This window comes from Parasteatoda tepidariorum, chromosome 9 (genome assembly GCF_043381705.1).
Source record: "Parasteatoda tepidariorum isolate YZ-2023 chromosome 9, CAS_Ptep_4.0, whole genome shotgun sequence".
NCBI lineage: Eukaryota > Metazoa > Arthropoda > Arachnida > Araneae > Theridiidae > Parasteatoda > Parasteatoda tepidariorum.
The window spans coordinates 9231340-9248083 of NC_092212.1; the positions used below are offsets into that span (position 1 = coordinate 9231340).

Sequence of the window (16744 nt, forward strand, 5' to 3'; positions counted from 1 at the left end):
AGTATGTTTTTCGTATAAATCTAATCTGCAACAACAGAAGTCACACTGATGTTACTTTAAGTTGAATTACGCGTATAACTGAGACAACGGCACGTCTATGACCTTATTAAACAATTTCTTTTAGAAAAATTGGCACGTTGGAGCATAAAGGTTCGCCACCCCTGTCCTACAGATTTGCAAAGTTAAGTTTACGGTTCTCAACCATTTCTGTAAAATAAGTTGTGGAATCTTAAGCAGTTAGCATGTTTGTTTCGAAAATCCTCCGGCAAATAACATAAGGAATCGGCAGGTCTGTTATTATTCTGGACTTTTACTGTAGCATATTTGTTTTCATTTTTTACTCCAGTTAAAGTTTTTGATACTCAAATTTTTCAAATGAACTTTTATTTCCTGGTTTAGGAAATTTTACTGTTGGTCAAAATACGTTGAAGTTAACCAACAGATGGGATGTGACCAATTACCGTCCAGACTGGAAGCAACAGGTGGAATATTGGTACAAAACCGTCGAACAATTTGATGCACGTCTCATTTCAGCCATGAGATACGATCCCAGATATCACCCGTTTGTTCAAGTATGTAACAAACAAGACAAAAGTTTTTTAAATCTTAAGGTTGTTTTTCGGAACATCAGTATGACAACTTGACCGAGAAAGTTGCAATGCGGGACTGCAACTTTCGATGCCTTTTGCAAAAAATTATTCTACTGGTAACTAATTTTGTGTTATAATGTCGTATTTTTTATTCATTTGACTCTGCTACAATACATATCAAGTCTTAGTTTTCGCGATAAGGCTTTTAAAATGTTGCCCAAATTACTAAAAATTCTGAAAGCTATTTTAAATGACTACCACTCTATAAAACATTTCAAAAATGTCTATTATTTGACATTTGTCAATGTCAAATAATAGACAATGTCTATTATGGCCAAATAATAGACAATGTCTATTTTTTGGCCTGCTAATCAACACTCGACAAGTTAAGCAAATCTAAAGCCAGCGCTATCTGGAATGCTTATTGCGAAACTGGCGCAAAACGTCAATATGCAGTAAAGGGACAATTTCATTAACTACTAAGTGTTTAATTAACGTGGTCTAATTTTTTAATATTAAAAAACATACTCCAATACTGCATTATCTGGTCTCATAAAAATTTGAAAAATAGTAATGGAAATTTGGAATAAGGTAGTTAATTTTAATCTGGGTGGAAAAAATTTCGTCAAACCAGCAATTTTAAAAAAGTTTAATATTTAAGTTATTGGTCCGTTCTAAAGAGCAGATAATTCGTCACAGTAAGATGATATATGTAGTTTAAAATACTCACTTTGCTTCAAGGTGTAAAGTTCTTAAACGGAGGCATTTTTCTTTTCCTTAGCGACTGAGCTCCGAGAAACCTTGTTAAAGTAACAGTGTTACCAAATGAAAACTAAAATCTGTTGTATAAGTAAATTTTAAATGTATTATAAAAATATAACGAGGTAATTAGAACAAAGTGCTGTTTGTATAATTTTTTGAAATGTTTTTTTTACGTAGTGGATGACGAAATGTCATAGAAAGTGTTGATAATCGAAACTAGTTAACCCTTTAATGGGCCCTTTATTTCTAGTAAAGGTAAATTAAAGTATTTTTGGAATTGAAATTGTTTTAAGAACAGCAATTGATGTAAAAAAAAACTCATTTAGTTTATAAAAATGCCATTTTTTTGGTGATAAATATATTTAACATGACCTATTAGGAACTTACTGACTTTTATTTTTCTTTATTTATAAAATAAATTCCTTAAATGCTACAAACTTCAAAAGGAATTATGTATTTTATAACTTTTATACGTTTTTTAAAAGTGACAAATGGTTACCAATTTTATTCAAACTCACTTCAAGAAAGCTGAAGTTATTGAAAAATGGAAACCTAAATTAAAAGTGGTGAAACGCGGTGGTAAATATACTTACCACGGCCTTCAAAAGGGTTAATAAGTATGTCATTTCTGACTGAAAAAAATATTATTTCTCGCTATATTGAATAATCCTAAGCAAACACTGCTGCTGTGAAGGATGATCAACTTAACAACTGGTGTGAGTTGGGTACAGAAATAATTAAGAGAAAGCTGTAACTTGTTCTAAAAAAAATATGATTTCGGCTTAATATGATTATGAGAATGTCAGAAGTTACCCTTCCTTGATGCCAGCTATATTCCTTATCTGAAAATTAATAAGGGGAGCGAAAAAAGGGGGTGTTTAGATAGAATGTTTCCGATATCATTTTCACTCGGAATTCAATGAAATTACACACAATTTTATAAAACTAACAGTTTCAAAACTTATAGGAATAGCTTAATACTTACCTCTTTCATTAGCTTAGAGCAATAGTTCTATTCATAGCTAATCTTCTAGTCTACTAATAGTTAAGCAACATTCGATTGTAGCATTTGGATTATTTGCTTTTTTATGAATAAAAAAATGGCAGTTTGTTGTAAAAATATTTCGTAAAAAGCATAAGAAAATAATTTAGCCCTTTAATGAGCTACTTATATCTAGTAAAAGCAAATTAAAATATTTTTGGAGTTGAAGTTTATATAGGAATATAAATTCATTTACTCACCTTTTTTGCTTTATATTACTTTACGTTGCATTTAGTTTTGTCGCGCCATGACATGGAAACTGAAAATTAAGAAGATGCGTAGAAGGTAATACGATGGAATATAAAAATTTAAAAGTTCATCATTTGTACATAAACTATGCTGTCAAACGTGGAGTATACTTCACGTTCTACAGAAATGCAACTACAGAATTGAAACTTGACGTGGACTGATAGGACAATTTTTATTTGTTAAAATTAACACGCGTTTTCCTTTCGAAATTATATCTGTTATCAACCACTTTCGTAATTTTATATTTTTGTGTGTTTAAAGCAATGTCATATGAAATTTCTATATCTTATTTACGTAAGGAGCAATATGTAAATTTGAACATGCAAAATAGTGTTAGCTTACCTGCCAACTCTTCCGGATTTTCCGGAAGATTTTATTTTCATTTTTAAAGTGGTAGCAATACTCAGGTTATTCCTATTAACTTTTTGAATTATAATGATAATTATAAATGAATTTGACCACCACTACATATAAAGAATTACAATAAATATATAAAAGCAGAATAATCCTTGCGCAAGCGAATTTCAACGGGGTCAAAATATAAATATATTTTTGAGTCAGATTGTTTGACAACCACTCTGAAAATCCATTTTCAGAAAGAGTGAAAGTTGGCAGGTATGTGTTAGAGATTCTATCATTTTTGTATCTAAACCAGATTTATTATAAAGAACTTGATGCTAGATATTGACATTGTAATCGTTTTTAGTTTATTGATTTGATCGTGAAAATTTCAGCTTGTGTGGGCAGGAATCCATAAAGTTGGTTGTGGCTATGCGGCATACAGAAGTTTAACGAATCCAGCTGTTAATGAATTCAAATATGTCTGTAACTATGGACCTGGGTAACTATTGCTTTAATTTAATTCTGAATGGATCGACAATCCCTGTTTATGTTTCCGGACAGATAAGTTCTTTTAAATGTGCTTGGAAATTCAAGCCCTAACTTGAGAAATCGCCGGTGCATTTCATATTTATATGCCCATTCAAAATAATGACCCTTATCCGAAAACTCTTTCGGGGGTAGGTCGGTTACTATTAGTCTTACAATAATGAATAAAGCTCAAAAGGCTTATTTAGTAACTGTGATATCGCACTGTCCAAACAATGATATCTCAGAGTCCCAGACTGCTCCAAAAAAATATCTTTACCTCACAGCCACTTCGTGCTAACTCTTATATATCTTTTTTTCACTACATCTACACTTGATCGCAGCTCCATCACAACATGGAGGCATGACAGTAACATTGACATAGCAAAAATGAGTATTTAACAAATTGGCCGCTGCTTTAAAAAAGCTTTTAAGATATGGAAATTGCTCAAACAGCGAATTTAAGGTATTAGAATTTCTGAAAGAAGTGTTTTTAAAAAAATTAACGCAAATCAAAAAACGTATTTAATTAAAGGGATATATCAAAGGGAAATCAGATTAAAGGGATATCAAATTAAATATCAAATTAAAGGGATATTCAAAGGAAGGCACTGGCCCAGGGAGGGCCAGTGCCTTCCTTTGAATTCGAATCCACTTCTCTCTACTTTTGACACTTGTTCGCCAGTTTTTCTCCTTTACAGTAAGGAAATCAGTCTCAACTAAATCTAGCCATCTCAGCCTGGGTCTACCTCTTTTCCTGTTCGTTAGGGGTTTGTGTAATAGGATTTTCTTTAAATTTGAGTCATCATTCCTTCTGAAAATGTGAGCTGCCCAGTTCATTCGATTTATTTTAATGAATTTCACAATATCTGGCTCTCTGTAGATTTTATACAGTTCAGTATTATATCGTCTTCTCCAGGAATTATTTATTTTTATCCCACCAAGGATGGCCCTCAAAACTTTTCTCTCAAAAATGGCAATTTTATTTTCACCAGCTTGAGTTAGGTTCCAGGCCTCAGAGCCATAGGGATATATCTCAAAATACTTAATTAAAGAAAATGAACACAGCTTTCAATGCGTGTTTAAGAAAACGGGAAAATTGAATAGATCGAAATGCGTATTTAATAAAATAGACGCAGCATAAAATACTTATTTAAGACAATTGAACTCAGATTGAAAGCGTATTTAAATAAATGGGAATAGCTCAAAAAATATATTCAAGAAAATAAACATAAAATTGAAATGCGTATATAAAAAATATAAATGGTCAAAAAATTGCAGAAAATGCACCTTTCGATATAAAAACCCAAATTTTAAGAAATGACGTAGGGGTTTTTCCAAGTTTTTTGAACTCTTAAACAAGCGTCATTATCACAGAGTAAATTACTACGGGGAAAATATTCTCAATTATTACGGAGCTCAATTATTTTGGATTGAAGAATCAGGGTGGTTGAGTATATTACGAAAGTGACTTTTAAGATAACCTCTTCGTATTTAGATCTCTAAACCAGTGCATCCTAAAGTGTGGTACGCGTACCCCCAAGGGTACGGGAACAGTTTAGCGAGGGGACGCATTCTTATGCAAAACGTCAAGCAACAAACGAACATTTCGAAACATTTTATTTAAAAATAAAGCTAGCCATGAAAATTTACGATTACATTACGAGAGTTAACAGTTAATAATTGGTAATATCATCAGCCAGTTGTGATTTTTAACTTTCGTGCAATTTTTTATTGTAAAAAATGCATTCATTTTTTTATTAGTGGTATACAGTGTTGCGAAAAATTTAGAAAGGGTACACAAAATCATAAGTTTGGGAAACACTGCTTTAAACGATAAAGTGGTATTTGAAAAACAAAGTTAAAAAAAGTATTAACTTATGCATAGATGCCAACTTGTTCCGGACAGCAAATATATATTTTAAACTGGTAGTTTATCAATTGTAATTCTTGGTTCAATAAATTCAATTTAGCAAATTTTTTTCCACCACTATTTCTAAATAATTTGTACTTTTAGGTCTTATGTCATTCATGACTTGAGCTGCCCATGCAAATATTTCGAGCCGCCAACTGCCTTGAACTCCTCCATTTATCTTTCTTCCCTTATGCCATTAGTACCAGTCGCCCTTGGGCATAATATAGACTAAAAGGTCTGGTGCCCGCTCACGCGTGTAGGCATCTTACAAATTACAGATCGTCGTCGGTCTTATGTCATGCTAGACTTTTAAAAAACAAGCAAGAATAGTCAAGTATTTGCAAAATTTTCTTTGTAGTTATTTACAGCTATTTTAATTATTTTGGCGTTTCCGGAGCAGTTGGCATCTCTGCTTATGTTTACAATGACTAATATAAATTTACAATACGAGTGCTAATCTGTAAAAACAGCTGCATGCTTTAAAAAAATAGCAACTTAAGAAAATAAATAAATATAAATTTATGCTAATGGATAGCATTATGACACGAATTTATTTCTACTCCTTAATTTTTTATTATTATGTTTGTTATTATCTTAATCTCACTTTTTAGGCCATGTTATTCTTATTATCTGCAAATTTTAAGCTATATCATTTTCCTGAAACATTTAAGACTGTGTCCTTTTTCTTAAATGCGCATTTTGAACTATGTCCGATTTCTTTATCACGCATTTTTATCTATGTCCATTTTCTTAATGACACATTTTAAGCTATGATTATACGGTTAAGCATATGCAGATAGATTGAGATTGTTTTTTCTTCACTTGATTTAGTTGGTGATGAAATGTTTAACCACGTCTATGTTTTGTTTATTGATTTCAGAGACAACTTGAATCCCCATGATCCTCCTCACTTGTACGCTATAGGGTCACCTTGTTCTCAGTGTCCTCTTTATTCAGAGTGCGTGGCAGGACTTTGTCGTAAGTAGCTTTCTCACTCCTCATCCAGGATACTTAGTACTCGCTCTAGTGAATTTCAAAAAATCATGGTTTGGACTACAAAAACTGTAACTAGTGAAGAGAATCTGCTTGGCGTTTCTTTAACAAGTTGAATGCCATGGGGGTCACCGGTGACAGGCACTGAGTTTGTTCGCAGCGCCATGGAGGTCACCGGTGATCGCCGAAGCCAAGAATATTAAAAACACATTATTGGAGTAAATTTTTTAATAATATTATCGTTACTAAAATGGTTTGAAGAAATGAATGCAATATAGAACACACAAAAATAGTTTTATTTATATACGCAGAGATGCCAACTTTCTCCGGACAGCGAATAAATATTTTCAAGTGGTAGTTTATTAATTGTGATTCTTGGTTTAATAAATTCAATTGAGTAGATTTGTTTCCACCACTATTTCTAAGCAATTCATATGTCTACATAATTCATCACTATTTTTTATAAGTCATGCTAATCCCTTTAAAAAACTAGCAAAATCTGTCGAATATTAGCAAATTTAATTTGTAGTTATTTATCGTTTGGCCAGACGGGAAAGCTATGTAAAATTCAACGCGTTAAAAATGTCTGGAATTAGAGGACAAAAAAAATTTCCTCATGGTTATTGATTGACCACTTCTGAATTTTTACACTTGGATTTTATTATGTCTTCTTATTTTAAGGTTTGAAAAGCTACGCGCCAGTATATCTGCCAAAACAGAGTCATCGATTTTTCTGCAGCTTTGAAAGTTATGATTCCAACTGCAATTATGCGGTCACCAATCCTGATAAATGGAGAATCATACCTGCCTACGGTGGTGAGAAATTCTACTTTATTTTTCGGATTTACTTATTCAATTTTATGACGATGGTGCAGTTTATTTTAAAGTTCCATTAAATTACTTTCAAAATAAAATATTAATTTCAAGCGCTGAATGGATGAAGCGGGTAAGTGATATATATTTTTTTCTTTTTTGGTAAGGGTAGCATTGCGTTGCCTTATTTTATTTTCCATTACCAAATTTGAAATAAAAATTATGCAAACACACTCAAAACTGGTGTGGATTAGTTATGTCAAAATTGAAATGAAAACAAAAACAATTCTAAAATACCAGCGTGCTCATGTGATCCCTGTATGTTATTTTCTCTGGTTAGTAAATTACCCCTGAAATCGTCTCTAATAACTGAAGGTCACTACACGGTTTGGTCAAGAATTTTTTTTAATTTTATGAATATGATTGGTTTGTCTTGTGATTCCTCGTTTTTCGGGGTTAATGGGGACCAGAACCTTCCGCGAAAGCTGAAAAACCGCGAAGTAGGATTAGTCAATAGGAATTTTCGTGTATGCGGGTACACGAATGTTTCAAATATGTGAACAGTATTTATACTTTACACATTTAAGACAAAAATTACAACAGTACACGTATTTACTTAAACGTGTCAGTGCTAATTAATAAGGTTAATTATAAAACCGAGTATAGCCGACAACCACCAAATACCCTCTGTGTAGGAGAGCCGTAGTTAGCCAACATCCACCAAATACCCTCTGTGTTGGAGAGCCGTAATTAGCCGACAACCACCAAATATCCTCTGTGTAGGAGAGCCGTAATTAGCCGGCAACCACTAAATACCCTCTGTGTAGGAGAGCCGTAATTAGCCGGCAACCACCAAATACCCTCTGTGTTGGAGAGCCGTAATTAGCTGGCAACCATCCATAACCCTTTTTATTTAGGATCCCTAATAATTTCCCTAATAATAAGTATCCTTAATAATACGTATTCCGCTTTTTCTTTACTGATAAAAATATGTACAAATTAAATTCTCAAAATGACGTTGCGACTTGAAAAAAGTATCGGAACCTCGTAGTGGTGCGTTCGGCCCCATTTCCCCCCTGACCTTGATGTGTTAATGATGAAAAAGACTGTATCCAGTTTATATTCTTCGAAATTATTAAAAAAAAAATCAAATTATTATTATTATCATTTACTTTATAAAATAAGAGCAAGGCTTTCTCTTAAAGTGTTTATGTGTTGTATTCCAGGTAATTATTTCGCCACTGTACTGTCCAGGCAAGAATATGCGGCGAGTTTCATCTTCCTTGGTTGGATAATTTCCAGGAAAGGTTCCTGCCTCGTTGTCCTTCACAGGGTCGGATATACGAAGTTTTCTCAGGCGAAATTCTTAGGATCCCTAGAAGCAATTTTAGACATCTTTCGAGTCAAGAACTACATTCAGTTTGATCAGGCTGTCAGGAATTCATTGGAGTTTGTAAGGATGTACCTTCCGTTAGAGATTGACGCCCACACAAGGGTGAGTTAAAGGCAGGGCTACCGAATACTACGATTTTTGCAAAATATTCGATACAGTGGTAAATAGTTTAAAAGTAAGGCATTCAGAAAAATTCCAGTTTTTGAAGCGGTGTACTGCTCTACAGCCTAGTCAGGATTGAGGTGTTTAATACGAAGTCACCACACTCGGACATGAGGGTCATCACTTCCAAAATTAAATACAGTTTCATCAGTAAAGACAACCTGATTTCGTTTGGTTCCAGTTCAATCCTGTCGAGATAGTGACACTATTCCGAACGGAGGCAACGGTTGGGGACAATCCTGCTTACACTGTACACCAAGACACCGCTTCTACAGACAGTGCTAATAGGGTGGTATGAAATGCAGTCGCATTTCTAGACACGATTACCCCTTATTTAGACCCCCGGTGAAATGACTGCCCAGCGATTCGTATGTGACATGCCACTTGTTTTCCTATTTCATTGTGTAGTCACTCGTGTTGCTATTCATATCAGGGTTCCTAGAATTCATTTTTGCAACGTAGTAATGCTCCGTCACACTTAGCAAGGGTCTCACTTCAATGCCTCCGCCACATTCCCACTGGGACAACTGACGACGGCAAGTTAAACAGCATTCGAGTTTAGCCAATTTTGAGGTGTTTTTATAGCAACTGTGAAATGAAATGCCACAGAACATCATAAGGAACCTTCATGCTTCAGTGCCCGAACGTAGAGCTTCCTGAATTCGTCATAGATGTGACAATGTAATGAATGATAATTTTGCTTTGAGTTTTTGATCAGTTACTTATATTGACGTTGTACTTACGTATGTAAAAACTCGTTTCATTCTTAAAACTTTTTCTGGGTGCTAGGGTAGTTTTTTTTTGGCAATAAGTGCACTGATATATTGTGTGGTAAAGCAAACATCTTTGTTTCACAGAAATAGTATTAAAGAGTGAGCAATTATTACAGATTTAAAAATACATATATAGAAGAATGTCTACGCTTTCAGGGTTGCTACGGGGGACTATAAATGCAAAAAGTGCTGACTTAAAAAATTCTAACTTCTCTTAAAAGAAAGTAAAATTAGTAGTTTTCTACGGCAAATTGTTTGTGTTTGCCATTGTTGTTGTCGTCGGCCATTAAGGCAGAAGGAGTGTGATTGTTCTTGGTTTCCAGTGGCGCCATCTATTGCCGAGAATTCGACTTCTGCGTCCCACATACGCCACATCCATTCATTCCTCCACAGATAGTAATTTTTGACCTGAACCAGAGAACGATCAATCTCCAATTCAGATCCAATGACGTAAACCAATACAATCAATCTCTAACTGTTTTTTTTAAAAATTTTTATCAATTATTTATATCAATGTTTTAAATTAATTAATTAATTAAATTGTTTTAAATTAACTAATAAAAGCAATTCGTTAAAAAACAAGATATATTTAGCTTATACACGTTGTATGTTATTATTATATACACTGGTTATCATAAATTAAGGAAAAATCACAAAAATAGCGATAANTGCACGTCATGGCCCGTTTTACCGGGAGGACCCATTCACACTCCATTTATCAACAAGTAGTAATTTTTGACCTGAACCAGAGAACGATCAATCTCCAATTCAGATCCAATGACCTAAACCAATACAATCAATCTTTAACTGTTTTTTTAAAAAATTTTATCAATTATTTATATCAATGTTTTAAACTTATAAATTAACTAATAAAAGCAATTCGTTAAAAAACAAGATATATTTAACTTATACACGTTGTATGTTATTATTATATATTATAAAAACACGTTTGGGCTTCTCATCATGTAAAAAGCTTTACTAGAGAATATCTATTGTAAAGCCACAGCTAATATTAGTCTAGCGCAACATCCATCTTTTAACATAATTTTCTTTCTTTTAACAGCTTGGGTTCAGACTGAGTTCGCAACCTCCTTACCCTGAACCCCTTTATTGGGAAATTAGAGAGGTACGTATCTTGGACTCATGCAGGATTTCAGATGATTGACCTATGTCAGGATTTTTTGAATTAATTCATATTGATCATTAAAAAACTTTATGTGGTTTGAATTAAAAAAAATTGTTTTAGTCGCATTTATTCAAGTAATTAAAAATAAATTATTTTCTTTAGCACAACAGTTAGTCAGTGTATTTTTTTAAAATTTTTAACAAAGCTCCTATACATTAAAAATAAATGAATGAATAAATTCCCATAAATTGGAAATAATTTGGTACAAAAACTCGAGAAGAAGACTATGACTGATACACAGTCACGTGGCTTATGACCTTAGTGTCAGTTGATCGTTTATAAACAAGATGCAGTGTTAAAGTTGATTTAAATTTTTTCACAACAATTAAAATACTAGTTAACGTGAAGTTAGTTAAATGCAACGCCGTATCGCACATCGATTATGCTAAATTTTAATTCTTTCTCGGCTACGTCGTTTACTTAACTTAGAATTTTTACTTGTTTGTGTAGTTTATTGTAATAGTGATAAACTTTTGTTTCGTGTACCTGGAATCTTCGAAGAATGATTAGTTCGTTTATGATCTACATTTGTGTTAAATAAGAATTATATGGCTGAAGAATTGTGAAATATCCTTGTGAAAGAATAAAGAATGCGCAATTTAAGAGAGTTGACACTTGACAGACTTGGCTTACTCATAATATTAAATGGAAAAAACAGTTGGTAACATAAACAAATGCCACATTTCAACAACCAATCAGGATCGAGAAACCCATACTATGTCACTAGCAGGTGCCCCATTGTTATGCCATTTGAAACAACTAGGTGACGTCAAATATTAACATATACTTAAGACAACGAATGAATAATACTTAACGACGTTCCAGCGACGTCATCATAACGTTTTCTTGAAAGTTTCATTCATAAGTTACTTGCAACAGATCCCTCGATTAGCAATAAAATGAAGCAGTTGGTTCACGCTGTAAATTTTAAGGGTATTATTTACGATTTTTTTACTCTGTCGTAATTTTCTTAGTTTCTATTTATTTATTTTTAATGCTGCAATTACATTTAGAGTACTAAAGTTGAGTTTTTTCTTCTGATACATTTCAATAATGAGCTTTAAATCAAATATTGTTGAATCAAATTTATACTGAACAGCTTTTTTTAACAATCGTTTGCCTTACATTTTAGTTTAAATACACCGGGGAATAAATATTTTGTTATATTTATACAAATCTTGCTTTATTCGGGAGCGAGAATTTAAAACTTGAAATCAGTTTTGATCCTTAAGCTGCAAATTTTGTTTAATTTAGTCCATTTTTATGTCGAAATGTACAAGTTTAATGCAACAGGGGAATATACAGCAAACTTCAAGAAAAGTTAGAGCACATCATTAGAAATAAAATAGCATAGGTACCTGAGTCCGGAAATGCCATCGTACCCGTCTAGGGGAGCTTTCCTGTAATGTTTTATTCAGAAGTACACGAAGAAACAGTTTTAGGGAAGTGCTCCAATCTGCGTATGATTCTATTTTCGGTCATGGGTTCTTATACCATTTTAACCATGATGATGTGCCTTAGCTACCTCGGATGTTTGGTGCAACCTTGACGTATTCCCCTATAATACACAACGTTTTTAAACTTGTACTTTTCGACGAAATTAGCCGAAAAATGTAACTTAAAAAACAAACTGTAACTTAGATTAAAAAAACATCTACTGATTTAATATCCACAATACGAAAATATCTAACATCCACTTAAAAAATCTTAAACAACAGTAAGAGAAAAACTTTTTTCCCAATTTTATTTTTAAATAGGGTTAAGAAACTCTCATTCACGTCTGATAAGTCGATAAAATGGGTGCCTGTTTTTTCAACGCTTAAAACAAGTCCACTGTTATTTTCATTTTGCATATTTTTGAAGCAAGTGAAGTTTTTAATTAAATAATATCTTACCTCTTCTGTTTCTTGGGATTATTTATTTAAAGTATCTAATATACTAATGTAAGTATAAGCTGTAAGAATTTTTTTTACGTAAAAAAGACTTATATTTATAATTTGATTTCTCAGAAACTATTTTACCGATTTCGCTCTAATTTTATATTTTGCCATGCAAAATTACATGCTCTAAAATGCTGTAAAAAATTGTATAACTTGAAATTCGAACTTTTCTCGAATATTATTAAATAAAATAATATAAAATAAATATTTACTAAAATATTTTTTTTGCATGGATTTATCTCTGGACATTGGAATTTTATAATTGCGTGAAATTTTTTAAATATTGCTCGAGATGTGGTGAAATACGCCAAAAGTAAAAATAACTTGAGAGATCTAAAGTTTAGGTTGCTCTCATGACCAAACTTTTTGGACCATATTTACCAGATTGCGGCTACCCCTCGGCAGAAATCCGAATCCGTCGAAAAAAAACGTATGTTTATGCAGTGAAAGTACGTTTTTGTGTCTGATTTCAAAATTTAAAATATCGTCTGCTCTAATTAATTAGCATATTTAAAGTCATCCCCTCGAACCATTAAGATTAAGTTTTAAAACGTGAAAATCCGATCATTAGATCAAAAGACATTCAGGGGGTTCATCTTTTAGTGCATTGTACACTACCGTTGGAAAAAATAATTTTCTAAAAAGTCAAATGTTAGAGGATACGTATATGCTCTTGCTCTTTATGTATTTCTCTGTATTTTAAAACTGTTTAAAACTCTGAGTTTGATGTTTACATAATAGAGATATCTAAGCTAGAGGCTGAACTATATCACTGAGTAGAATAAAGGAATCAATTGTCGTTTGCACCATTTTTGTTGGACGATTCATGTTTACATAATATCATAAACGTGTCCCTATTGGTTGCTAAACTCATTGATGATTGATGTTTTTCCATTGGGCATGTAAGTTAAGTAACGGCTGCTAAGACATCTCTATTGACTCTTTTCTTTTTTTCAATAAAAGAAGTCAAAGTTAAAGTAATTGTACGCCAGAAACCTTCGAAGTAAAAATATTCTCATTGAAAAGTAAGAGTGAATATTTTTGAAAAAGCGAGAGCGAGGGAAGAATGAAAACAAAAATGATTTTCTCGCTGGTAGTTCCATTATTTTGGTTATAGCAAGCAGAATATTATGCAAAGTAGATCACGTATTAAAAAGATAACATCAACTTTCATTGTATTTGTTTATATTGTGCGCAGAATTTTGCATTTAACCAACAAAGGTAATATTTAGTCCACTTTTTTGCAATTAATTTCTCACAATACTGATGTTTCGACTATTTTTCTTTCATTTCGCACATAAATATGGTATAAAGTATATAACAATTTAAAAGAGATTAATTTTGATAGTTCTTATTGCGTTTTTGAAAACATAAATTGTCAATAAAATAAGTATAGACAAAATTTTAATGGCAGGCAAAAACTAATAAATTGATTTGATTGTCATAGTCTGAAAAATATTTTCATTGATTTTGGACCTTGGTCACGTAGTTCATAGTCAGTTTTCAAGATGTCATAAATTACACTAGGGCGCATTTTTTTCTTCCCCTTTTCGCTATCTGTCGAATGAGACAGATTTTTACAGAACTCAGATACTTTCGTATTACTGATTTCTAATCTGCTCCTGGTTTCTCTCTCTAAGCTACAATTTTTTTAATGACACAATTTTTAATCTATTTTTTTGTTGAAATATACTTTAGGAACGTTATATGCAGCAGAGAATTTTTCAAAAAACTTCTTGGAGAGTTAGGGCACATTATCAAGCTTAAAATTGAGCAGGAACGTGGCTGGGGGGGGGGGGNTGGGGGGGGGGGTGCTTCCCTATTATGAATTATTTCTTCATGTGCAAGGATGCCACAGGCGGTTGAAAATGTAAATTAGAGGTAGAAACTTAATTTTTATTTATTATCTATTATCCAATTATGACTATTACTATGACTTATATTTCATATTATTCATGTTTAAAACAACTTTCGATAGCTGATTGAATCTAATGCCAGCCAGTCTCAGTCGCCCAAGGGCACATTACCGAGGGCTAGTACTACGAATCAACCTACGAATCATATCAAATCAAAATTTGCATCATGAAAAAAATGTGATAAAAAGTCAGTCATTTTGTTTTCCTTTAATAAAATTTTTAATTTTATTAATCAGCACTTTCTGCATTTTTAGTCGCCTATGGCAACCCAGCATATTTCTCTGAATATAATAAGAAAGTGCCTTTAGCCGCGTACAGAAGCATGGGTTCTTATGTAGTTTTAATCCTTGCCTAACTTCTCTAAAAGTTTGCCGCAACATTTCTTTCATCCCCTGTTACACAAAACGTTTTCTAACTTGACCAATTCAACGAAAAATATATTAAGAATGGCATTTCGAAAACAATCTGTTGCATTAGGAGCAAAACTAATTTCAAATTTGAAATTCCATCAACCAAATTAGGCAAGACCACCTATTTATGTAAATTTAACAAAACGCTCGTTACCCAATGTTAGTATTATTACTATTATTATTATGTTAAAATTTTCCTCTTTCAAGTAAAAAAATTTAAAATAAGATGATAATAATAAAAGATTCTTGTTTTTGTAGGATGTTTTTGTAGAAACAATATAGGATGCTTATTTATGTATCTTTTTCTGTTCAGGTTGTTTTTGCTTTATATCTTAAACATTCATTTATCACTTCCCTTAGCAACTTTGTTTTATAAAAAGCAGCAAATTACTTTTTGAAATTAAAAATAAGGAACTAAATTGAGAAAGATAATATAGAGGTTTTAACCTTCCCCAACGATTCATGCCATGTCGTGTACCGCTAATTTAATAAATATTCAAATTAACTGGAATTGTGCAAAGCTATTTGCTTCAAAGCATTTCATTCTTTTTCAGAAAGCATTATTACAGACGCTCAAACTATTTGAGGCTGCTGAAAATTATTTTTTCAGCAGAAGCGGAATGCTTTAAACAAACTGAGAAAAAAAAATATTAGGATTTAAGAACTTAAGCTTTTCCAAGTCCTAGTATGTTGCTTTAGCTGGGCTTCTGGGCCGCGAAGCCATCCTATCGAATTCATCATAACATGTTACACAGTTTGAGATTGATCGTTGAATTAGCAGGCGGTGGGGTGAACTTAAGCCTTAATCTATATGTCTTCATATCTATCTGTTTAAATGACTTTTATTCAGTGGTGAACAAAATAACTTTAATTCTAATTTGTTAAAATAACCACTCTTGCAACGACTAAGAATTTTTTTTCTTCTGAAACTACGGAAAATCCGTATCAGTTAGGGTCTTTTTTAATATTTAAGGACTATATAGTTGAAAAATATTTCGTTATTTAGAGAGTTATACCAGCAGTTAGAGTTGCTAATGTGATATTTGATTAAAAACTGGAATTTGAAATTTAGCAAAAATTTAGTCCTGCCATCTACCGGGAGAACACCCAAACAAAAATTTAAATACATTCAACTAAAACAGAACATTTTCTCCAGAGAAGAAAAGATCTAAGACAAATCATACTGACAATTTCAGCGAAGCCCAAGTTTCCTCAGTAAGTTTTTTTTTCCTTCTTTTAGATCCTTTCTTTAGATCTTTCTTATAAAATGCTGAAGAAAACCACGCTTGTAATTCTTTGCATTCGGTCGCTGATTGTTGTGTCACAGGAATGTGATGATAACTACAAATCCTTCTCCAAGGATCATTCTGCCTGTTTGTCCTACAATCGTCAGTGCTCTTACATTGAGTACGCCATGACAGATAAGCAGGCCGAAATGGATGAAATAGTCAACGTCCACAATCAGTTTAGAAGCACCATCGCCATGGGATCCGAGACTAGAGGAGGTGGTCTACCTTCAGCTTCGAACATGTTGCAAATGGTATATTATAATTGTAGAGATATTTAATATGTATTTGCTGAAATTGTATTTAACTATTATCAATGACAATGACGGACAATGACTATTACAGACAATGTGGTTGCTGTCAGGAAGATTCAAGCACTTTGCTTGAATAAATAATAAATAAATAATAAACCGGAGCAGCTTGTATATATATATATATCATGTTTAA

The 16744-nt window shown here is 32.6% G+C and overlaps 1 protein-coding gene across 1 annotated transcript in view; it reads left to right on the plus strand.

Moving 5' to 3' along the window:
• The window catches only part of LOC107453068 (CRISP/Allergen/PR-1-like), a gene marked incomplete at its 5' end in the record, with an annotated part of 15998 nt that extends 5198 nt beyond the window's left edge, over positions 1-10800 (plus strand). Inside the window, 6 exon segments of the mRNA XM_043053227.2 lie at positions 400-572; positions 3378-3484; positions 6306-6403; positions 7100-7234; positions 8458-8726; positions 10623-10800. Of these exon segments, the coding sequence (XP_042909161.2) occupies positions 400-572; positions 3378-3484; positions 6306-6403; positions 7100-7234; positions 8458-8726; positions 10623-10724 (884 nt within the window). The 3' untranslated portion in view covers positions 10725-10800.
• Between the last annotated feature and the right edge of the window lie 5944 nt (positions 10801-16744).